The sequence below is a fragment of the Notamacropus eugenii genome, chromosome 3 (genome assembly GCF_028372415.1).
Source record: "Notamacropus eugenii isolate mMacEug1 chromosome 3, mMacEug1.pri_v2, whole genome shotgun sequence".
Classification (NCBI taxonomy): domain Eukaryota; kingdom Metazoa; phylum Chordata; class Mammalia; order Diprotodontia; family Macropodidae; genus Notamacropus; species Notamacropus eugenii.
Window position 1 is genome coordinate 410791179 of NC_092874.1, and position 25372 is coordinate 410816550.

Here is a 25372-nt window from a genome sequence, read left to right on the forward strand (position 1 = left end):
TGGGTCTGCCTTTCATCATCAGTCTAGCTCTGTTTGGAGAGATTTTTTGCTAGGTTGGCTATAGGGTGCTGAACTTTCCAACCTTAGAAATTCTCAAAGCCCCAAATTCTCAAAGCCTACCCTGATAAAATTACAGATCTTTACTGTATGTTATGTTGTCTTTGCCTTGCAACTTGTGGTATTCCATATTGTAAAGAAAAGTATCTGAATTTATTGGTTTTTTTCCTCTATATATTCTCTCACTTGGTGATCTCATCTGCTTCCATGGATTTAACTAACATCTTTTTACAGATGACTCCCAGATTCATGTATAGAGCAATAGACTTTCTCCTCTGAGCTCCTGTCACACATAACTATCACAATTTGAATTTAATGTCCTGTAGGCATGTCAAAGGCAATATACTCTCAAAGAAGACTTCTTATTTCTCTCTCCTTCCCTATACTCAAACACATCCCACTTCCAAGCTTCCCCATTACTATCAAAGGGTACCCTCCTTCTTCCAGGCTAAGTTAACGTCCATCTAAATTAGTAATGTGTTATTTTTGATTTCTCATTGTCCTTTAACCCCATGTATCTGATCATTTTGAAATCTTCTAATTCCACAACCACATTCAATGATGTATTAATTAACTGGGATAAAATAAAATTTATTAATTATAAGTGAACCTTATAATTGTTGCATGATGAAAGAACTTCCAATATGAAATAGATCCTTTTGTAATCACTTGTTTACCTAATCAGTTTGACATCAATTTCACAATGTTGGTTTTTTTTTTTTTTGGATTTAATTTTATGTTTTTTCATTAACAATTTTTTTTCTCTTTCCCACCTACCCATTTGGAAAAAAGAGAGACAAAACTTCTGTAACAAATATACATGTATAGCAGTAGAACAAATTCTCGCATTTGTCATATTCAGAAAAATGTCTCATTTTGTACTCTCAGTCCTTCACCACTATGTCAGAATGTGGATAGCATCCTTTACCATCAAGGAACCTATTTATATCCTTTGTCCACTTGCCAATTAAGGAGAGTTCACAAGATTCTTTATAATCATGGTCAATCATTGCATTAATCAAAGTGCTTGAGTCTTGCACAATTGTTCATCTTTTACTATTTGTTTTTACTATTTTATTACATTTGTTGCATTTATTGCATTCCTATGACACAATTTAGTCAGCCATTCCACAGCTGATGGGCATCCCTCCTTCATTTTTGGTTATTTGCCACCACAAAAAGAATAACTCTAAACACATTTTTTCCCCTCTTTTTTAATCTTTGGGAAATAGGCTTACTAGTGGTACTTCTGAGTCAAAGGGTATTCACAGGTTAGTAAACTGTTGAGAATAGTTCCAAATTGTTTTCCAGAATGGCTGAACCAATTCACAGTTCGACTAATATTGAATTATTGTTCACACAGCCACTTGAACATTTGTCATTTTCCTTTTCAGTCAACTTTGTAATCTGACAGGTGTGTAGTAGAATCTCAAAGCTGTTTTAACTTAGATTTCTTTATTAGTGATTTGGAACTTTTAAAAAAAGTGAGTATTGATCATTTGAATGTCTTCCTTAGCAAAGAACCTATTTATATCCTTTGTCCATTTGTCAAGTAGGGAGTGTTCACAAGACTCTTCTCCTGTTCATGATAAAACGGTGCTTACCATATTGAATATTAAATGTGTTTTTATGCAGTTCATCTTTCCAGTCTAGCCATTATTAAAACCAATAGGTTTTTGATAGTATTTAAGTTAAGCAAATTCTCAGACTATCTACTGAATAAATTTCTTATCCTTTTATGATGTGTGTCATGATGCATGGCTTTTTTTCTTTAACATTCCGTCCTTATTTAGGGATTTCTGTGATTCTGCTTCTTATATGTATAGATATGTATAACAACATATATATATATATATACATATACACACACATATAAAACAAAGTTCATAATTTTCTTAATAAGAACAAGTCCTCTAAGCCCAATAGAAGTTAAAAAAATTCTGGAACATTTTTTGGTTTTTTATTTACAGCCTGATGATGACTTCTAGATCTTATAGGTTTACCTGCACTCCTTATGACAAGTTTTTATGTTGTCTTGAATGAAAGTTAAGCTCCATCAAGAAAAATTTTCTTATTTTCATTTTGCAATACTCTAGTCTTTGTGGGGCAGCTAGGTGGTGCAGTGGATAGAGCACCAGTGCAGGAGTCAGGAGAACCTGAGTTCAAATCTCACCTCAGACGCTTGACACTCACTGGCTGTGTGACCTTGGGCAAGTCACTTAACCCTAATTGCTTCATCTTGGGTCATCTCCAGTCATCCTGATGAGTATCTGGTCACTGGATTCAGATGGCTCTGGAGGAGAAGTGAAGCTGGTAACCTGCACAGCCCTCCCTCACTCAAAACAAAGTCAAGTGCAAGTCATGTCATTATTTCTTTGATGGCATGGTCTTCTTTGACAACGAAGGACGAACACACTCTAGTCTTTATATTGGTTTGCATAAAAAAGGCATTTTTTCTTCATAGCAATGATAAGCAATTGTTTTTTCTCCTTTTTCTTTTAAACTGGTTTTCTCTATGTTGTTCCACTTAACAAAGCCTATACTCCTCTGTCAATAATGATAGCTAACAGTTATGTGGTACTTATTTATGTGCCAAGCATGGAGTTAAATACTTTATGATCATTATCTCATTTGAAATAATCCTCATAGTAGAAGGAAATTCAACTCTTGTGACTTCCAGCTCCCTCTGAGGGTCTTTCCTTATTTTCTAAGGGTTGGCTAGTTCTTGACATCATTTTACATATTTGTTTCTACTTTCCTTTGCACGTTGGTGCAAATCCCACTTCTTTGTGGGTTTGAATGATCCATCACATACTTAACTTCCCAAGAACAATAGTTGTATTAATATATCTAAAAATCATTGGAATGTGTTCTTTAAGAATTAAACAGTTTGCATGATTCTTTGGAGGAATATCCATTCTGAAAATCTGCTGAATTAAAAACACAATGAAAAAAGATCAGTGAAATATACTTATGTGACATGAAATCTAGTGTTCAACTGAGAGAAAACTAACTCAAGAAAGCTACAGAAACCAGCTCAATCTAGTTCTACCTGAGTAAGGTCAGATTTTCTAAGTCAGTGCACATGTAGGATCACCATCCAGTTGTTCAGGGTTAGGAGAGGTACACACATGCACACATATACACACATATACATGCACATGTGCACATGCACATGCGTGTGCGACTATTGTAGTCATGAAATGAAAGGCTATCAAAATGATTGCTTGTTCCAAGTAATTCATATACCACTGTAGTTGGTCTCCCTGCCTCGTCTCTCCACACTCTAATCTGCGGTTACTGAACCCACTTTCCTGAAGCATGGGTCTGACCTACTGAATGCACTCTGGTGGCTGCTACCTCTAGGATAAAATGTCAACTTTTCTGTTTGATGTTAAAATACTTGACAACCTGCCCTCATCTTTCTTTTGTAGTTTTGGTAGTGTTGTCGTTTGGTAGAATCAGTTGTGTCCTACTCTTCGAGATCCCATGAACCCTCCTACTTGATATTCTTGGCAAATATAATTTTGCTATTTCCTTCTCCAGTGGATTAAAGCAAACAGAGGTTAAGTCACTTGACCAGGGTCACACAACTAGTAAGAGTCTGAGGTAGAATTTTAACTCAGATCTTCCTGACTCCAGGCCTACTGTTCTATACTTACAGACACAGCTACACATGCATGTATGTATATATATGCATATATGTAATATATAAATACATATATAGGTATAGGCAGATAGCATGTGAGGTCCTGGGGAGCAGGGACTATTTCATATTGGTCTTTCTAGACCTATTCCCTTGCATATAAAATATCCTTAATGAATTTTAGTTGATCAGTTAATTCTACACTAAAATTTTGGCCAGCTTTGTTTCATTTAGGAAAAAACAATGAAATGATCAGCATTCAGAGCTTCTTCCTTCTTCAATGAAAATTCAGCCCATTTCCTATGAAAATGGATTGGTAGGGAGACACAGATCACAATGCTAAGAATTTCTGATGTCAGCTGATGCTAAAAGGAAGACAGGGTTTCTGCTGCTAGAAGGAGAAATGCTCAGATGATGGCAAGTTTTTCTGAATGTTGCGTGCTACCCCATGCCTCCAACTCCTAGGTGATTTACTTCACGTAGGACAAAATCAAATGAAAGAAACCTTCCTTCCCCCAGCCCCCTCATCACTACTTAGTACTCCAGCACTCCAAAGTAGCTGTGATCTCACTAAATTGGATAGCCTCTTTATTGGTGCAGAGCACAACTCATTCGTTCATGCCTGTTCTTTGACTCTCTCAGTTATGGTCTTCTACAAGGTCACCATAGACTGTCCATCCAATGTGCTGGGGTCATCCTTGACATTTCTTGGTATCATAAGAATAAGAATAAAGTACATGAGCTGTCCATTAGTCACCCCTTCTTCTCAGTTTACCAATGAATCCAAGGCCATAGAAAATTTTGTTACCAGGTATCACCTTCTATTTGTTTTCTCTTTTATGATTCCTACCTGAGTTCCTTCAGTCATGTGGAACCAAATTCAGTATATGTTTGGAAAACCGTATTTGCATGTCTCTACACATACAGAAAACATCATATCTTTCTTTTTGTAATTGTAACTATGTTCATTGGGAAACAAGGCCAATATATCAAGGCAGGTAAGGTAAAATTAAATTTAAAACTTTCAGATTTGATTGTGAATAGTTCAGCTTTTTTTGTAAGTGGAAAAATATCATCTTCTTTAACTTTTTAAAAATTAAGTTCACATCTAATTCTTTCTTATCTTGATAATATGGAACAATATCACCCATGATTAATTCAAAGGGTCATCATCACAACATTAGCATTTTTTGTGGAATGAGGGCAAGTATTACACAAATATCATAAATTTTATTACCATAATGCTTTCTTTCTTTAGATAGCATGACATAATAGATACAAAGCCATTGTTGAATCCAAAAAACATGGTTTGAAATTCTGCTTTTAGCATGTAGTGACTGTGGGACCGTGAGCAAATGTTAGCCTCTCAGTTGTTTGGACAACTAAGACTATACATTTCAGAGAAGGTCTGCATTGGTAAAGAGAGTTTCTTCAACTGGTTGTTTCCTATATCACTGAAACCATTGGCATAGTCCCCTATCCCCATATTTAGACAGCGCAGTTCCCATACTTTCTATATGCACACATACGATTTTATTATTGATGTCCATATATATGATTTATTATTTTAATAAAATCAATGTCAGGCCTCTTTATCTAACTTCCTTGCCCTTTCAAAAATTCCTTTACTTTTAAGGAAAGCTAACTTCTACCAATTCTACGTCAAGGAAGTTTGTTTTCCATATTAGATCAAATCAACAGAGAGCACACTACAGGGAGAATTGTTCAAATTCAATTTATTAAAGTATAATAGAACAAAAATAGGCTTGAACAGTACACTTGACCTTGACAACTTCGACCCAGCAACCACTTCTGGCAAGGATGCGAGAGCAGTAATGAAAGGGATGCTGGGAGACTGGTGACAAAAACTCATTCTCCTACAAAAAAGCAAATTGTAATAACCAGAAGAAGCTAATCAGAAGGAAATAAATATCAGGTCACATTCTTGATTGTTAAACTAGAATATTATCACATTTTAAAACATGTTAAGTAATGAAAAAGAGATAGCAAATAAGTAATCAAAAGCAGTTATTAAACCCCTCATGTCATCCCAACATATGCTATGTTGTACAAATTGAATTTAGCCAGTACAATTTCTGATTTTAAAGGATTTGCAAATCTCCCAAGTCTGGGAAGATAACATTCTCTACTATTGCCAGTAATATTGGAAGTGAATGAATTAGTATTTGATCTATCTAGAAATGGCAAGAAAATATTTATTTTTTTCCCAAATAAGAGTGGCAAATCAATGATAATTCAATCAAATATATTTCTAGTTAAGTTGATGGGTTCTGTCATCTTGATGTGTGATAATGACCAAGTAGTGTTAGAAATCTGAGTGGATTTCCTCAGTTGTTGGAGTCAGCAGAAGCAAAGTTAGACTCATAGGATTTCATAGAAATGGAAGGGACTTTGCAATCATCTGGTGAAACTTCCTCAGTTTACAGATGAAGAAACTGAGTCATAGAGGCGTAAAATGATTTGTAAGGTACCACATTGGTAAAGTCATAAAATTAAGATGTAAGTTTTAATTTCCCGAATATCAGTCCTGATACTACCAGACTTTGCCTCCCTGTCCATAGTCATAACCCTGTTTCTATGGTCTGTGGGTGGGTCTTGTTTGATTTAATCAGCTAACCACAAATTGTAATTTCTAAAGAAACAGGGAAACTGCATGTGTTGTAACATAAAACACAACGGATATTTCATGACCCAACCTTTTATTGCTTTTCCTCTGATCACTTTCCTGAAATATAGAAATTTTCCTTCAGTCTGTACATGTTTTTGATTTTCAAAAAGGAAGCAATAAAGAAAGACTATAAACCTACTTGATTTAGTCCCATAACGAACGTTCTTATGCTGCTGCTTCAAAGTTTGCAGTTGTGGCATTTAGAAGGGCTGCAAAGTGTGACAAGAGCAAGACTGCCACTTTAGGGAGCCTCAGGTTGGAAAGCTGCACCCAGCAGTTGCAGTTAATTACCAGACTTTTGTTCATGCCACCTGCTGCCTTTCCCCCACCTGTGGTCTTAAGACGCAGAGCGGCCTAGTGGGTATGGGATTTTCTTTAGTTTGACCACATACAAGTCATTTGTCCTAATTCTGCACCAACTTCAAATGGAAATTATTGAAAATAATAACTGTCCTTTCAGTCTAGCTAAGCTCTGGTGAATGCAACAGATGAGATTGCTTCAAAAAGAAAAAAGTAGTTCCTAATGTCAAAATGCAGTGAAGAGGTCATGGGAATGAAGACTAGTGCAGTATAGAGGAAAAAGTGCTGGATGTGGAGACAAAGGACCTGGGCTAGAATCCTGGCTATATTTCTTATGAACTTTTGGGGCCAAGGCCAAGATACTAGGATGTCTCATGTCTTATGAATGTTTTGGATGCTGTAATAACAGCACTTTCCAAAGGCTCAAATCATTGGCAAATCAACAGTATATCCATTGAAAACCTTGGTTTCATGACACCTGGAAAATTGCTCTTTCAACTGGTTATTTTCTTTTTTGCAGACATCTTTTTTTGTCATCTTTTTACTTAACCTTTATTGGTCTCAGTTTCCTATTATGAAAAAATAAAAGAAGTAAAAAGTAAAAAAAAAGTAAAGTATTTTTGAGGTCCCTTCTTCAAAAGTCCACTAGATAGAGTGATGTGAAAGTTATTGGTATAGTTTTAGATAGAATATTCTGAGATTGAGCAAGGCATGAGTGAATGATCAGGAAGTGTAGTCATTGATGAGAGGTGATACTTTCTAGAAGTTTAGCAGTCAAGGGAAGGAGAGAGATGTAGGATGGCAACTTTGGGGGAGGGCCTTCTTTGTGCCCTCACTCTGTATTTTATGTTAGACTTACTTGAGTACATACTGAATTTTCTGGTAGGCTTCAAGTTCATTGAAGGCTTGACTTTTTTTTTTGTATCTGTATCCTTCTGGCATGATGTCTGACACATTATAAATGCTTGTGAACTGTTGAAGTGAGTTGATGATACAGTGGGAGATTTGCTGAGCAAAAGTGAGAACCCCATTGAGGTTACTTGGCATGAATTTTTGGTTGCCTCTGCTATGTTTCATATTTCCGTTTTTACAATTAGTGGAGACATCCTAGTGATAATGCCTCGGCCCAAAATAGTATCAAATAATATATTTCAATCACTTCACCACATCAAACATAGATAAATAGAAAATATTTGTGCTAGAAGTTTTTAGATTACTTATTCTAACCCCTTAATTTTTCTGAGAAAGGAATTAATAGAATATCTCCAAGAATTATTTATGTACCTTGTTTGAGAATAAATTTCTTCCATTTCATTTTAGTCTGAAGATCAAAAATTGAAGAATTTAATAATTAGAAGGGATGGATGAAATCATATATTGCAATATTATTTTAGAGATTAGGGAACTGAGACCTACTGAGGTGAGGTGACTGGTCTAAGGTCACACAGCTGGTTGGCAGCAGAGACAGCGTGAGATCTAATCTAGGTCTCATGATTCTTTTATTATGATTTCCACTCCAGCATACTGCCTCTCTAAGCTACTTCTAAACATGTGGGCCTTTCAATACCTCTCAATCACATGGCTGTCTATTTCATCAATGCACAGAACTGGCCCTGTTCCAAAGTTCCATCCTTAAAAGTCACATACAGTGGGTGTTTTAACGTTTTGGATGCTGTAATAACAGCACTTTCCAAAGCCTCAAATCAATGGCAAATCAACAGTATATCCATTGAAAGCCTTGGTTTCATGACACCTGGAAAATTGCTCTTTCAACTGGTTATTTTCTTTTTTTACAGACAAACGATGAGCAAATACATTTAATGTATTATAACACACTGACAGATCTGTCACAATCTGTGTGTCACATTTTGGGACTTGGAAAGATATAGCAAGGAAGAAAACTGAATAACTTAGAGGAATGTAGACCCTTTTTCTTTGCTTTTCCCCTCTAGGATTTAAAAAAATAAATGCAATATGAAACATTTTCTTATTTTTCTTTTCATAGATATTATCTTGTGTCTGTGACAATTTGCCATTATTGTAAGAAATATCTTTTACATGCAATGCTTTCATGTTTGCTATTTATACTAAGATTTGGCACTGTGCAGGATAATGGAGGATATGGTTCTTATTCTAGAGAACAGGAACATATAGAAAGAAGATTTTGAAGTGGGGCTACACAGGTCAGAGACATGAATTCAAAATCCTGGCTCTTCTACTTACAACCTGTGTTGTCTTGAACAAATTGTTTAATCTTTCATAGACCTCAATGTTCTCATCATCAAAATGAGAAGGTTGAACAAGATGGAATTCCACTCTAAATTTACAGTCCACATTCCTCTTTAACAGTATCATTATGCATATTTTAAAAATCTAAAATAAGTTCTTTGAGGATAAGGACTTCTCAGTTTTTGTCTTTGAATCCTCAGCACTTAGTAGGCACTGAAGAAAATTTTATTGATATATGATTGATTTTGTGAAGATGGGATATAAGTAAATAATTTCATCCTCACTTTTAATATCTCTGAAATATCTAAATCCTTCACTCAGTGTAATACTGAGGCATTTGTCTTCATTTTGTTGCTTCAATATTTAGATGGAACTATATTGGTGTTGGGACTCCTACTACTGTTATAGATCATATTCCCTTCATACCTGCTTAAACTTTCCAATTCCTGCTTATATTTTCCCTTAAGTCATCCAGAAAGCTCCTATCCAGCCTACTGAAAGCCCTTCTTCTAAGTCATTTTAATGACTTTGAGTACTATTGTAGACATTAGGCTATCTACCCTCTCCATAAATAAAGAGGAAATAAAGGAAATTATTTAAAATAATTTTACCAAATTATAAGCCAACAAAACTGATCACTGAGATGAAGTGGACTAGATATTTACAGAAATAAAGAATTCTTCTACTATATAGGAACAAGAAATAGAGAAAAAAGCAGTGGAGCAAGCTATAAATAGGTGGTGGGTTCTCATTCCTTAGGGTCTTCAAGCAGAGACTGAATGAACATGTCTGGTGTGTTAAAGCAAGTGTTCCTTTTGTAGATGTTTCTTTATTTCATTTTTGGTTCTGGCAGTTTTCATTTTCCTCTACTTTTCTGATCATATTAGCTAATATTTTGTATTTTGTTCATTTTTTTAGCTCTTAGTTTTATTTATCAGTTCAGTTGAGGTTTTTTTATTTGTTGTTTTAATTTTATCTCTACTTTGATTTCACAGTTTCTCTTTTTGTGTTTGGTTGGGTTTTTTGATTTGTTACCATAAAGAAGCTTATTCATTGAATGAGTGTATCTCACTCAAAGTGAGAATATGATAAAGCTTAGCCTGAAAAGGCCAGGGCCATCTCTAGTCATCCTGATGAATATCAGGTCACTGGACCCAGATGGCTCAAGAGAAGAAAGTGAGGTTGGTGATCTTGCACAGCCCTCCCTCACTCAAATCAAAGTCAACTGCGAGTCAAGTCATCATCTTGATGTCATGGTCCTCTTTGAGAACAAAGGACAAACACAAACATACTTAATAACTTTTTGAACTCAATAACTTGTTTCAAGATCACCAACCCAGGATGACTGGTGATGACCCAGGATGAGGCAACTGGGGTTAAGTGACTTGCCCAAGGTCACAGTGAGGGTCAAATGTCTGAGGTGAGATTTGAACTCAGGTCCTCCTGACTCCTGCACTCGTCCTCTATCCACTGCACCACTTAGCTGCCAACCTTATATGTCTATATTGACTATTTAAATATCTACCTTGTGTAAAGAAATTGTGATAGAGGAATACGGAGACGGACAAGATCCAAGGGCATAAGGGGTGAGTACGGTTTGGCTCTGTAGGGGTCAGTCTTCTTCATTTTTTTTTACAGAGTGATATTAAGAAGTTTCATGATGAATTTAAATGTATATTGATTAATATTTATTTTCAATTTTAGCAGATGTCAACCATAGTTTCTTTGAAATATTCTGTAGGAAGAGGCAAGCATCATATTGTGAGAAGAAGAATATAATATGCTTCCTAACTATATTAACTGGTCATAATGTAAATAGGAAAAGGCTAGAAGAGTTTATGATAATGAATCAACCCTCTATTAAATTTTTATGCCTAGAATTCATAGAAATGTCCTCATGAATAATTTAGCTTTTAAAATTAAAGCACTTAACTAATTGTTAAAAATTGTCTTATTTGACTTATGATCACAATTATATTCATAGACTGCAGTCATATCCATAATTATAATTCCCAACCATCGTGTTGTTTCAAGGAAACAGTCTGACTTTTATGTTCTGGGGCTATTCAACAGTTGCAAGCCCCTTTGTTTGTGGCCTTGAACTTGTGGAGAGGATTGATCAGGACAACCAGATCATCCTGGTGAATTCAAAGGGTTAATAATTAGATCATTGCTTAGAACTTTGGTTACATGCTTCCCCTTGGTAGAGGAGAAGATGCTAATGGAAGGGGTAAGTATGAGAACAAGGTCATTCTAAGATGTAGTGCTTCGAAAGGACAGCAGAGCTGAAAGGGAGGAGATAGTTACTTAAGGTTTGTTTTTAATTTAGGAACATTCTTCACTCTTTAAGGAGGGAGCCAAATAATTTTACTAATTATTTACTATTATTATATTATTGTTCAAATTGCGTCTTACTCTTTGTGACCCCATTTGGGGTTTTCTTGGCAAAGATACAGGAGTGGTTTGCCATTTCATTCTTTAGCTTATTTGACAGATGAAGAAACTGAGACAAACATGGTTAAGCGACTTGCCCAGGGTCACAGAGTTAGTAAGTAAGTGTCCGAGGTCAGATTTGAAACAAGGAAGAGGAGTCTTCCTGACTCTAGCTCCAGCACTCTATCCATTGCATCACCTAGTTTTCCTGATTATTATAAGTACTAATGATGTGAAGAAAGGCAGGAACAATCAATCTTTGAGCTCAAGGAGCTCATCTTCTAGTAAGAGAGACAACATGCAAACGCTTATGTACAATCAGGATACAAACAGAGTAAAATGGCAATAGCATTAAGGAGCACTGGGATAGGTCCTTACTGAAGTTGGGATTTTAGCTGAGATTTGAAGGAAGCCAGGGCATTCTGGAGATAGAGACATGGAAATAGAGCACTCTAGGCATTGGGGAATAGCTAATGGACACAGTTCCAGGATGGAGTGTCTAATATGAGAAGCAGCAAAGGGGCCAGTGTTACTGGATTGCATAGTATATAAAGGGGAATAAATTGAAAGAAGACTGGAAAAGTAAGAATGGCTTTTTAGAAAGGTTATAAAGGGCTTTAAGAAGCAAACAGTATTTTGTGTTTGATCATGAAGGTAATAGGGAGCCACTGGATTTTATTGAATAATGAGTGGGGTGTGTGGTCAGACCTGCATCTTAGGAAGATCAGTTTGATAGAGATGTGAGGCAGAGAGACCAATTAAAAGACTTCCATAGTTCAGGCATGAGGTGATGAGGGTCTGCACCAGGGCTGTGGCAGTGTCAGAGGAAAAAAAGGGGGTGTGTATGAGAAATGTTCCAAGCATCTCTAAGGCTTTATAATAGATCAGATATGAGAGAGGGTGAGGAGTTGAGAATGAAACCTAGGTTTGGAGCCTGGGCTACTGAGTAGATGGTGATGCTTTGAGTGGTAATAGGGAAATTAGGAAGAAGGGAGGGTTTGGGAAGAAAGATAATGAGTTCAGTTTTGAGGATACTGGGTTTAGGATATCTACAGGTGTCCAGAAATCTCTACCACTTGGCCCTTTAGTTTCCCTCTCCATGGTTAGCAACTCTTGGGCCAAGAGGCTCTTACTGGCTTCCTGACTATTATTTCTGGGGCTGTGAGATGGGAATTTTTGAGAAGCTGGAGTAGAAGGACAATTTTAACTATAGCTGTCAAATTGCTAGGAGCAGAGAAATTAATCACTGTCTTTCTTGCTGAAATCAGTGTGTGTGTGTGTGTGTGTGTGTGTGTGTGTGTGTATGTGTGTGTGTGTGTTCATCCTTCATTGCTGAAGAAGACCATGCCATCAGAGAAATGATGACATGACCTGCACTTGACTTTGTTTTGAGTGAGGGAGGGCTGTGCAGGTCACCAGCCTCACTTCTCCCCCAGAGCCATCTGAATCCAGTGACCAGGTATTCATCAGGATGACTGGAGATGACCCAGGATGAGGCTAATTGGGGTTAAGTGACTTGCCCAAGGTCACATAGCTAGAGTGTTGAGTTCCTGAGGTGAGATTTGAACTCAGGTCTTCCTCACTCCTGCACTGGTGCTCTATCCACTGCAACACCTAGCTACCACACTGAAATCAGTATGGTACAGCTAAAAGAATAGTGATTCTGGAATCAGGTCCCAGGCTCAAGTCCTGCTTTTGATTCTTGCTACCTTGCTACCTTGGACAGGCTGCTTGTCAACCATATGCCTCAGTGTCCTCATCGGTAAATGTTGGACTAAATGGACTGTAAGGTGCCTTCACGCTGTACATTTATGATCAAATGAATAAGTAGTAAGTCTATCTGTATATATGTATGTGTATATGTGTAGATCTATCTGTAGGATCATGTCACAGATAGCATAATATGATAGAGACGATTTTTCCACAGCCAGAATAGAATGAACAATTGAGATAATTATCTAAATAATTCAAATGAAGGAGGTGGGAATTTCAAGTGATATATTTTTGTTTGAATTTAATAACCTCCTCTGTTTCACTTTGTGTTTGTAGATATGGCTATGTAGTGGATTTCAACTGGTGTTTTCTGTCTTCCTCATTAATTTAAAGAAATTCAATGTTGTATGAAAAACTTAATATTGAATATTAATAGTGATCTTAAAATAATTCATTTTAATGAATAAAATACAAGTAATTCCTTTGTCTGTTATTGCCAATATTCTCTCTCTTCTCTTAACATTTTCCCTATTACATGCAAAACAATTTTTAACATTTTTTAAAAAGTTTGAGTTCTACATTATCTTTCTTTCTCCTTTCTCTCCCTCCTCCCTCATTGAAGAATTAAGCAATTTAATATAGGTTATACTTGTGTGGTCATACAAAACATATTTCCCTATTAGTTTATGCACATATTCTTGAATTCATAAGCTATCATTATTTCAGAGTAGTGCCAGAATGACTTGAATTCAGGACTAACCCTTCTGCCACAGGAAGAAATCTTTATATACATCTTTATGTATATATAAAATACGCATACATATATACACACATTACATATATGTATTCGTATGTATGTATGCATGTATATATTTGAATGGCCAATGGGTCACATCTCATGTGAAATGTAACCTACTCTCATAAAACTTTTAAACCACATCATATTTCAACCAGTGATTGACTCCCTCTCAAATTCAGCTTTTCATTTTCTCAAGGATTCATTTTTATTCTAAAGTATGTCTGTCCTTAGAGCCTGCCATGGAGGCTTCTTTCTGGCTATGCTTTTGTAGCTAATATCTCTATTAAAGGACAGAAATTGTTTCTTTTAAAATGTCTTTAAGAAATAACTTGGTTCCTCCAAGATGAGCATTGCTTTTTTAAATGAAATGTATTTTCAGTTTAGTACCTATGAGCTCTACAATCAATTTAGCATATCTTTTTCTGTTGGGTCAATTTTCCTTTTCTTTTAATATAGTTTTCATTGGATTTTCTGAAATATTCTAGAAAGAACCATTGGGTAAATGGTGTTGATACAGATGGTAGATCATGCCTTGTTCTGAATGTCAGATTTAATTTGTACCCGTACTCATTTACGGTGCCTCAACCTTGTTTTGCTGATGTTGCCTAAAATTTACTCCCAATGGATTTATTTGTATCTCTTGGAGTTAATGCAGGGAAGGCTTACTTTCTTTTGTAGAATTCTTTAGTGATCTCTGGTCACTCCAGTAATAGTGTGGTAATTCTATCAGTAGCCAATGTTGTACATGTTATATTCTGGATAAAGAGCTGCGGTTGGAATGAGGAAGACATGAGTTCAAGTCCTGCCTCTGACATACTGGCTTTGTGACCATGTGCAAGGCACTTAGCCTTTCAATGCTCCAGGCTAGGAAAGTCAAACTCCAGCAGAACTGGAATCCACTATACCTTATATAAAAATCCCTATTCCCTGCATGTTAACTTAGAAAACCCCATATCAGCATTATCTTTGTTCTATTGTGTTTTTATGTATTTTTAATGTATTTTGTTAAATATTTCCCAGGTTCATTTTAATCTGCTTCCTGCCACACTTGGGAGATTGTAGGTGGGAATGTTAAATAGCTCTCCTCTAGTCAACTCTTTAAGGCAATAATTTGAAGAGAAACTGCCAAAATGTCTTGTTATTTCCTCCAGGAGTTCCTACTGTATCACAATGAAAGACACTATTTCCCTATCAACATTTGTTTTACCTCAGGTGGATTTCTGGTTCTGTCTTCCCTGTAGTAGTTAAGTCTGGATGAACAGTTCTTCAAGTTAAATAGTCTGGAATCTGAGACAAATACTTTCTATTGTAAATACCTTACCTTCTTCCTTCTCCTTCTCTTAGTTATTCACAACTTTATACTTGCCAGGGGTGGGGAACCCATGGCCTCAAGGCCACACAAGCTTAACTTATGGATGAGTCTAAGACTTAGGTATCATGTTGTCAATGAGTAGATACTCCTGAGAGACTATTGTTTTCTTCTTAAGTGAAGTATTTATTTGTCTTTTGAAATATTGGGGCATATATATATTTACCATTCTGTTCATATATACTCTGATCTGATCTTACAACAGTGGGGTTTTTATGACTAAACCAAAGGAATGAACAAAACACTAGGAAGGAGTTTTGTTTCCATTTGTAGCTACATCCTGAATTTTTCTTGCACTTTTCTTTTGCAGACAACTCCCATGGGAAGATAAAGCCCAATCAAGGAGGCATGCTGCTTCTCACACAGATGGCTGCTCTACTCATGAAGAGGTTTCACCACACCAGGAGGGGCTGGAAAGGCACATTGTCAGATCTGGTGCTGCCTGTTCTCTTTGTGGCTTTAGCTATGGGCTTGTTCATGGTGAAACCACTAGTCACTGATTACCCCTCGCTCAAATTGACACCAGGGCATTATGACAGTGAGGAATCATATTTTTTTAGGTAAGAATATTAGTCTTCATGCCTGATAATTATAGGTTTTAATAGTTTTGTTTTTTTGAAAACATTTAAAAATATGTATGTGATGTGTGCTTTGATTTTATATCATGAAATTTGAAAGTCTTACCCTTTGCAGGTATTCTAAAATTGAGGTCCATGATCTCAGGGATTTTTATATTTTGATAACTATATTTTACTATAAATTGGTTTCTTTGCAGTCTTATGCATTTTGTTTTCAGTATTTACCAACATTGTTCAGAGAAAGCGTCCACAGAATTCATCACACATCTAAACAGAAAAAGAGGTTAATAACTCCTTTTCTAGTGGATTTGTATTTCCTCCCACATACTGTACTTTCAATTTGGGTAGCTGCTGCTAAGTAATTGGTTAAGTTAATCCATAAATCAATTGACCAAGTTTTTCCTACATGTGGATACTGAGTAAATACATAGAGTGTGATCTAGTAATTTCTTCTTTTCTTCATGAAATACTGTTTATTATTATAATTATTAGATTCTCCAGTAATATCCTATTCTTATGATTCATCATTGAGTGGAGGTGACTCAGGGTTCTCAAAAGCTATGCCTGGGGAGAATATTTTTGGGAATGTCTGAAGAAAATGGAACTTCAGCAAAGTTCAAAGTTGTATTTCTGTAATCTAAGGAGCACTCTACCTAAGTTGTGAAAACCTTAGCACCATAGAGATCACTAGTATGTGTTAAATTAGATTAGATTAGCAATAGCAAAATGACATTCACATAATACTTCAAGATTTACAAAGCCCTCTTTATGTTACATCATTTGATCCTCACAATCCTGTGAGGTAGATGTTATTATTTCCCTCATTTTATAGTTGGGAAAACTGAAGTCAAGAAGTTTAAGCAAACTTCCCAGAGTCATAGAGATATTAAGGGTCTGAGGCAGGATTTGAACTCTGGTCTTCCTGAGTCCGAGTCTACCATTTTATTCAAATCACTATGTAACTATCTGGAAACATTTGAACACTATAGTATTATAGAACATATAGAACAGATGGAATCTTTCTCAATTGATGTTATACTCATAGAATCATGGTTACTTAAAATATTAAAAGTAATTATTAAATATTTTCAGAAATATTAAATATTCAACCATGTGTACTTTCAATAGTTAAATATTAAAATAATTGTTAAATAATCTTTGTAGATACTTGTATAACATTGTAATGGAAGTATAGATAGAGATAGAATGAGCAAAATAAATCATACCAGTATATCTGAATATACATCTCCTTAAACTTGAACTCTTAATAGTCACTTTTTATATAATTCTATTTCCATCAGAGTTAGGAACTTTCCTAATCATATATCTAGTTCTCCATCTTTGGTCCCAATGTTTCTGAGCATTGTTTTAAAAAGCTTAGCTTTGCTCCAAATCTTGGTTTCTGTTTCATAGAATAGATTATTATTATTATTTTCTAAACATAGAGAAGGTGGTGTTGGCTTCTTAGTGCACACCCTATTTAACCTAGAATTTTACTTCTCCTTTTCAAGGCAGCTACAATGTGCAGTGACTAGAGCGCTGAGTCTATTGTCAGGAAGATCTGAGTTCAAATCTAGCTTCAAAAATGTACTAAATCTGTGTGACCCTGAGTAAATCACTAAACCTCTATTTGCCTCATTTTCCTCAGCTGTAAAATGGGAATAAAAACATCATCCACCTTTCAGAGTTGTGTTATGAAGATCCAGTAATACAGTATTTGTAAAGTGCTTAGCATAATATCTTGTACATAGTAGGCACTGCGTAAATACTTATTCCCATCTCCTCTCCCCCAACCCCTGTCTTGATCCTTTTAGGTGAATGTTCCATATTAGAACTTGGTTTCAACCAGGAAAATTTTTGATCACCCTGTGTGTCTCATGAGTTTAGTTTTCCAATCAGGATTTCTTGGAATACAGCCTTGCTAATTTGTTCTAACTCTTTCCTCTGTGGGAGACTAAAACTTGCATTGAATTGGAGAAATTTTTTCACTAGTACCTCATACACAACCTTTGTTGGTTCCTAGCCATAGTTACAGATTTGCTTTATAAGGTATATCCATTCTGTTTCTGATCGCTTCATAGAAATCTACATTTCAAAACACATTCAAATGGAAAAAACCCATAGTTTTAAGTTGAAGATTATCTATCATCTATCTATCTATCTATCTATCTATCTATCTATCTATCTATCTATCTATCTATCTATCTATCTATCTATCTATCTACCTACCTACCTACCTACCTACCTACCTACCTACCTACCTACCTTTCTCTGTGTGTCTGTCTCTCATCTCTTTGTCAAGTATCTTACAGTGGAGATAAAGCCTGTTGTGGCGCAAAGGGCTCTGTACTCAGAATCAGAAAACTTATATTTGACTCTCAGCTTTGTCACCTGTTAGTTATGAGTTCTTAGACAAGTTATTTCACCTCTCTGCCTTAGCTTTCTCATTTTTAAGCTAGATTGTCCTCTAGTAGTTAATACTTGTACTATGAAAATTCCAGGTTTTCTGTGAGCATCAATTGAGATAATGGATGTAAAGTAAAAAGTGATATATATGCATATATAAAATCTTTTATTATTATTGTTCTCCTTATAGTAATTCCCTCTTGATAGTTGCACAGTCCAGTCCTGCTAATTCTTAAAAAAAAGACTAGGTATTTAAAATAGACATTGAACTTGCCTAGTTTTGTCAGTATTAATTATCTTTGTGGCCACTCTCAATAATTTCTGGGGCTGCTTTCATTGCTGAATTAAAAGAATATAAAAAATTGAGTATAAAATAACAAGGACTACTTATCTATAACCTTTCATAAAAATCAGAAAAAAAAGAAACAGTTCTAATTTTTCTAAGGAAGTTTTAAACCCTTGAATGGTCCAATGGGTCTGATACTCATAGACTCAAATTCAACAGATTTAAATGAAACTTGGCAGATCCTAGGCATGTGACAAATCAAAAACAGATCTTTATATTACTGAAGTTTAAAACTCTTCTAAGACTTTTGAAAAACTCTTTATACTCTTTAGCACTTCCAGCTTGCTTACAACGTCTGTGTCAGTCAGCAAGCATTTATTCAGCAGCAGTTAGGTAAATTGCTTAGTCTCTTAGTTTCTTTACTTATAATAAGAGAAGAATGGACAATGATCTGTAGCATCTTATCTAACTCTAAAATCATGATGCTTTGTCTAGAAAGTCAAATCCAGTATGCATAGATCCCTTAATTAGACTGTTGCAAACAACTAGTGCTTGTTGGGAGCAGGGCATTACCCTAGTTCTGGGATGGGAAAGGACATTCCTCTTAAAGCACAAGCAAAGTAAGAACTTTAACATTTAAATTATTCACTTTACCATGATTCATGCGGAGTTATAGAGACATTGGATTTAGAGTTCAGAGTGCCCATAGAAATTACAAAGTTGATTCTTCCCATTTTACAGATGAATTGACTGAAGCTCAGAGAGTAAGGGTCACTTGCCCCAGTAGGAACTTACACCAGTAGGGGTGTACTAGTTCATGTTTAACAACCAGCTTTCAGGGGAAAAAACTGTACACCCAACAAATTTTTAAGTTTAATCTACATTATTAATATTTTCTCCAGCACTTTTTTAAGTGTAGGGAATCAACAAAACATTAAATCAAGTCCTAATTTGTGACGTACAAATTTTTAAGGTATAAATGTTCACACTAAAAATTTAATAATTGTCTCCTGGGAGCCAATCATTGTCTTAAATGACTCACATTTATATGGTATGGTTGTAACTAGTGTGGAACGAATGGATCTTTGCCCCATGATGTTGACTTGGTCCTCCAGGCAGGTGTTAGGAAAGAGCCTCAGATTGCTTCCTTCTTTTGGTAACCACTATATCTTTTTTGGTACAACCCGTCACTATGAAAGTCAGGTCCTGGGAGAGGGGTAGTTTCCTTTCTTTGTACAAGCACCCCTAAGATTCAAAGTATCAGCTATGTGTGTGTCTCTAGCCACACAAGTCATTTTGAAAGTTATGGTGCTGCTGCTGCTGGTGTATGTGTGTGTGTGTGTGTGTGTGTGTGTGTGTGTGTGTGTATGGAAAAAGTACATAAATTAAGTGGTTTCTCTTTCTGAAGTTTTCCTATAATAGTTGATTAATATAGTACCACCTTCCCAGCAGAGGTGTCTTGTTAGTTGCATTTTAAAGGATGAGTAAAAATTCAACAGATGAAGAAGTGCAAGGAGGACAAGGTACATTAAGCTTTTGAAGCTTTAAACTCTCAACCCCTAGTAACTAGGCTCTAGTTGATAAAAACTGGTACATCTGGTATCACATTTAGAGCTTCATGTTGCACCTACTTAATGTACTTATTACATACATCACTGTATAGTAGCAACTACCTATATCTGTTGTCCTCAATACTAGAATGGAAGTTCTGTGGGGACATGGGCCCCCATTTTATTTTCGTAAGGCTTACAATAGATCTCTGCACAAGTAGGCACTTGAAATTGTTCATTGAATTAAATTGAATAGAAACTCTTCAAATTGCCTTAGAAACTGAAATTAGATGTTTTAGATGCCTAAAGTCCATTAAGGGCAAGTGCTAAGGGCAGCCTTTCGATTATTATATCTTCCAAAGCTTCTTTTCTGTCCTCAAAACCCACAAGCATGTTATAATTTAATGAACTGGATTTCAAGAGGAACATATCCCCCTTTAAATGAAAACTTTGTATTGCTAGTCTCTGAAATTATGAAAAAAATGTAAAAGATAAAGATTGTTGATTTTCTTATGGTTACTTTTAATTATTATAGATGAAATATGTTGTATGGATCAAAAAATCTTTTGAAGAAACTTTAATCCTTTTTGAAATTTCCTCTTGGATTCATGACTCTCAGAAATCAGCTACAGAACATTCCCCAAGATGGATGCTACAAATAAACACTTTCTCCTTTTTTGCATAAGCAACAATTTAGGAGAAAATATTTCTCTTCTGTAAAACCTGTAAAAACATCTCCTGCTTTGCTATAAAGTTTAGGACTGTTTCCTCACAGGTAATATTGCATAGTTATCAGGAAAGATCTTTACTGCAAAGATATACATATATATATGTACATATATATATATGTACATATATATATGTGTATAAGCTTTGTATATGACTAGCCATATCTGCCAGGAATCTATAATAAGTTTGCAGTGTTACCAGAAAATCTTAAATTCTTTAAAATTATTTGAATTTTTATGCAATATAGGAAGAGTTTCTCTAAGTAATAATTCCTTTCAGACCTCGGATGTTAATGTATAGTTACAGTTTAGAAAATTGTTGTTGAGTAGCTATTTCCTTGTATGTAAACTTTTTTTTATTTCATGTGCTTTTTAAGCTGTTCACAGTAGACTTTCTAAGCTAGGACTGTTCCTCATGGCATATGATGTATAACCAATTGATATAATAACACCACTATTAAAAGTTGTTTAAATCAGTCATAAGAAGTAGTATGGCAAAGAGGATAGAGCATTGTCCATGAAGTCAGAAGGACTTAGGTTTTGGTCCTGTCTCTGTCATATTCTAGCTAGGTGACCACTTAACCTAGTCATATCTCACATATCTTTCTAAGACTGTAAGTTTCAGATGAATCGTATGTCTCCATTGGCAAAGAGAGTTTCCACACTGGGAAATCCTTATGCTAATAGGACAAAAAACCCCAGACATATCGAATATACTACATATGTCATCCACTTTCTGCCAACAAAGACTTTGCACTTATAATCTCAGGCTTTGAGGATGAATACATTAATGTACACCTCAACAGGTTTAGGCTTTCTAATAACTTGGGCAATGATTATATTGAAGCTTATCTTTGTATTATGTAGGAACAAATATTTGATCAGAAAAGTTATATTATAAGTAGGATGGGGGTTAAGGTCTAAGTTCCCATGATACATTTAAAACATAACTTCTTACTGGGCAAAAGCAGTCTGATTCTCTGCCATAGTACCTATAGTAACAATAACCTAAACTGCTTCCAATGCAGAACTTTAAGTAACTGACAAACTTCATCTTGACATTGCCAAGGGTAGAATAGTAGGAGTTAAGAAACTAGGTATAGATCAATTGCTGGCGTGCTTAAAGTCAAACACTTATACTAACAGATCTTCTATTTTATTACCTTCCCATACAGCAGTGAAAGTGAGGATACAGGTCTATCTAGTGTCCTTCTGAGAAGCTTTGATGTCCAGGATCCATTGTGTGCAAATTTTAGACCTGATCTGTAAGTATGAACAGAAAACCATTACTGCTTCTTTTCAAGACCATATTAGCTATTCTGTGCTGTGAATTCTGGTCATTGAAATGGAAATTATTAAAAATAGCTAAATTATTCCTGACTTGGATTAATGGTTATTACCATGGGTTATGAACTGAAAATAAACAACATAATTACTATTTTCATTTTTTTGGTAAATGCACAATGTATGCTAATATAACACTGATTAATTAATAAAAATATTAGCATCTAATTTCTTCAAAAGTGCTAAGAGCTAAAAACTTTGAAATATTCATTAAACATTAAAAATGAGCTCATTTTTATTGACCCTTGTAGAATACTGGTACATGAAATAAGATTGAGTCTAGAGTTATTGAAAGGCCTGGAAAAGACCTTTGGGGCCTTTAGCACTTTCATGTTGTCATTGTATACTTTTAGATATATTTTTAGTGTTTAAAATGGTAATAAAATGATCACCTTCCAACCCAAAGTTCTACAAGGGATGTTTTTCTTCATAGTTGGCATTTGTCACTATTTTCTCAGTTCAAAAATACTGTGGTCCTCATAAACAAAAATGTATGTGTATTCCTTCCCACTGGGAATTTATAATCTATCAGGATAAATATAACACACACGTACACACAATGCTAAGCACTAGATTTTAAAGCTGAATGAAAATGCTTTGAAATAATAAACTTTAAACTCCCATAAATAGTGCAATTTTAGGGATAACACATTGAATCATGTAATTATTGACATTTCATTTAACATTCTATCAGCAATATTACTTTGTTTATATTTCAGAATTTAGGTAGCATCACCAATGTTAGAGTATTTGCTGAATCTAACAACTCTCTGATATGAAATAGGGCAAGTAGAATGTAAATGTAGAAAGCCAAACACAACAGTGTTTACTCATAACCAAAGTGTGGAGGAAATGGGCAGGAGGAAACTTTTTTGGAATAAATAACTTGCCAATCAAAGCTTATAATAAAATCCAGTTAATTGATTTGCGAATTATTGTTTCGTACTGGAGACAGTTTGCACTCATTGTCAATCAGGATATGTGTTTCTATATAACAAATAGCATTTTGTTTTTTGGAATTGTTTTTCTGGTAAGAAGTGTGCAACTGAAAGGATTTTGGTACCAGAAGACTCTGTCTATCATCATAACTGATTCTTTTACTTTGCTTACTTAACTAGATGGGTAATGGATGAGAAAAAGTTCTGGTAATTCTATTGCTTTATAGATCTGTTCTAAAATATGAGTTTGCACATTCAAGTATGATGGTGCAAAAATTTTAAAATGTACCAGAAGGCATCAAACTGGTAGATTTAAATATTTTGTGTTATTTTATGAATCTAAATCAAGCAAGAGTCTGGAGTAGAATCTCATAAGAAATTGACCATATCTTGATAAAGAGTCCTGCTCAGATTTAAAAGAAAAATATTTGCATCCCCATGTTTGGGTCTGAATGTCTGTCAGAGCATAAATAAGAGTTGACGATTTTATATATCTCTTTAACTTTAAAAGCTTGTTTTTGAGGAATTTTAGGATTCTCAGGATACTTTTGAGAAACTCATCATGGTGACTAGTTTGTAGAAAAGTAGAAATTAGATTTATTAGAGCCCCAAATAATCCTATTGCTCTGTGTCCCTAAAGGAGTGGAAGGATCCAATGAATACTCTTGCATACCAGGGAGCCTGTAGTACTTAAGAGTACCATTCATATTCATTATTTTTAATATATATTTTAAAGGGGATCTTGAAAGTCTTAGTGTGATTCTAAGCCTTATAGTTTTTTTATGTGTATGTCTTACTTTCCTCCCTAGGGCAGTCAGCATGTATAGGGCAGAAGTGATGTCTTATTTATTTCTTTATTTTCTTAGCCTCTAGTACTTAACAGAGTATTTTGCATCTAGAATATGTTTAATAAGTGTTTGTTGAGTTGAGGAAAAAAAAAATATTTTAAAAGTGCCATTTGGCCTAATACATTGCATTTTGATTTTTTCTTATCTGATTTTTTTCTATAAGCTATTTTTATAATAAGATGTGTGCATAAACTTTTTCTCAGAATCCAGAATCTATTCTCCTTAAGTTATGTTTTTAAAAATGATGATTAAATTACAGTGTCAAACCATGAATAGGAATGAGCAACACAGGGTGTTTGTTAATGGACTTTTGGTGTTTTCCTAATATATCTGAAGGTACCTCTCCTTGTGCGTTGTGGCTCACAGAAGCCCAAAACAGCCATCTAATGGAAACCCTGGAGTGACTTAACACTGTGTTAGATATGGGGAAGAAAATGAACATTATTTGCTATAATGGAGATGTTGTCATTGTAATAAAACATTGTCACCAAATCAACAGCTCAAGCTGTGAAAATAAATGTGATAACTTTGCTTCCTAACCAGTGGGAGACCATTACTTTGTATGTGGTATCCCAATCATGTGGTACGTTGATATACAAAAAGTATAGGTGAGTTAACTTTTATAATCATTCTGTCTTTCTGCTTTGCTTCATTAGAGAAAACTTTTCATGCTGGCGAAGTGACCCATTTACACCCAGAGAATTCCAGGATTCATGTGCTTGTTTGGTAGGTCTTTTAAAAGACTAAAGCCCTGGCAAGGAGGAGCATTTACTCCTTTATCTGTAGGGTTCTAGCTCCTGTTAACTGAATAATTGTCTATTTCTTCTTTGTTGATTTTGCCATTGTTTTCCCTTCCTTTTCCTTGACTTCTCTCTCTTTCCCTTCTCTTCCCTTGGCTTTACTCTCTTTCCTTCCCTTCCTTTGCCTTCCCTTCTCTTGTCTTCCCTTCAGCTGAATTTACCTGAAATAAAGACATCTCAAACTCATGAAAGAACACTAGCTAGAAAATATAGCTATCTAGAAGATTGTGGAGGACCTTGAATGATAGTGGTTGCCCTCTTATCAGGGATGGTAGAGATGGCATTTCATTTTAGGTGAATTAGGTGAACTCTGATGTCCTCCAAAAAAACAGTGGTTCTATGGCTCATCCATGTCCTATGTCTTAATAGATGAAGGACCTGAATATTTGAGAAGTCAAATAACTTATCCAAAGTCACAGAGCCTGAAATATGATCAAAATCTCTAGACTTTCAATCTAATGCTTTCTTCTAAACTTTTTGGCAAGTGTCTTGGTAATTTAATTCCCTTTTACAACCTCCATCATTCAGCTTTTTCATGGTCACACATAAATCCTAGATTTAGGGAACTCAATACTTGGACTGAATGTCATCAAACACTAGGCTCTATATGTTTATTTAGATATAGAATAATTTCTTGTTGTTCAGGTGTTTTTCAGTTG

General features: G+C 35.2%; 1 protein-coding gene across 1 annotated transcript in view; it reads left to right on the forward strand.

The window, feature by feature from the left end:
* ABCA13 (ATP binding cassette subfamily A member 13) overlaps positions 1 to 25372 on the forward strand; it is a 371167-nt gene that overhangs the window by 164971 nt on the left and 180824 nt on the right. Inside the window, exons 29-31 of the mRNA XM_072598129.1 lie at positions 15546 to 15795; positions 21959 to 22048; positions 24570 to 24639. Coding sequence (XP_072454230.1) covers positions 15546 to 15795; positions 21959 to 22048; positions 24570 to 24639 — 410 coding nt within the window. The remainder of the gene's footprint in view (positions 1 to 15545; positions 15796 to 21958; positions 22049 to 24569; positions 24640 to 25372) is intronic.